A 261-nucleotide genomic window follows, 5' to 3' on the forward strand; every position below is an offset into this window, starting at 1 on the left:
TGGAGCCAGCCCAGAGCTGGTCAGCCTGTGCCATGGGTCTGTGCCCCTCACCAGGGATGGGCTGGCTGTGTTCCCCAGTGTCACTCGCATGTCCCTTGCAGGTCCCTGGCCTTGCTGGGCACCCTCACCATGGCAGGGATGGGCTTTGGTGCCTACAACATGGCCATCGCGGTGATGAGTCCCTGCCCGCTGCTCCAGCAGTCCCAGTGGGGTGATGCCACCATCGTAAGTCACTGGGGAGGTCTCTGGGACCACCCCCAG

At 64.4% G+C, this 261-nt stretch overlaps 1 protein-coding gene across 1 annotated transcript in view; it reads left to right on the forward strand.

Moving 5' to 3' along the window:
• LOC104528023 (solute carrier family 52, riboflavin transporter, member 3-like) overlaps positions 1-225 on the forward strand; it is a gene marked incomplete at both ends in the record, with an annotated part of 1,173 nt that extends 948 nt beyond the window's left edge. The window contains 1 exon segment of the mRNA XM_029085938.1: positions 102-225. Coding sequence (XP_028941771.1) covers positions 102-225 — 124 coding nt within the window.
• Between the last annotated feature and the right edge of the window lie 36 nt (positions 226-261).

The sequence above is a fragment of the Antrostomus carolinensis genome, unplaced genomic scaffold, assembly GCF_000700745.2.
Source record: "Antrostomus carolinensis isolate BGI_N321 unplaced genomic scaffold, ASM70074v2 scaffold42417, whole genome shotgun sequence".
Taxonomy (NCBI): domain Eukaryota; kingdom Metazoa; phylum Chordata; class Aves; order Caprimulgiformes; family Caprimulgidae; genus Antrostomus; species Antrostomus carolinensis.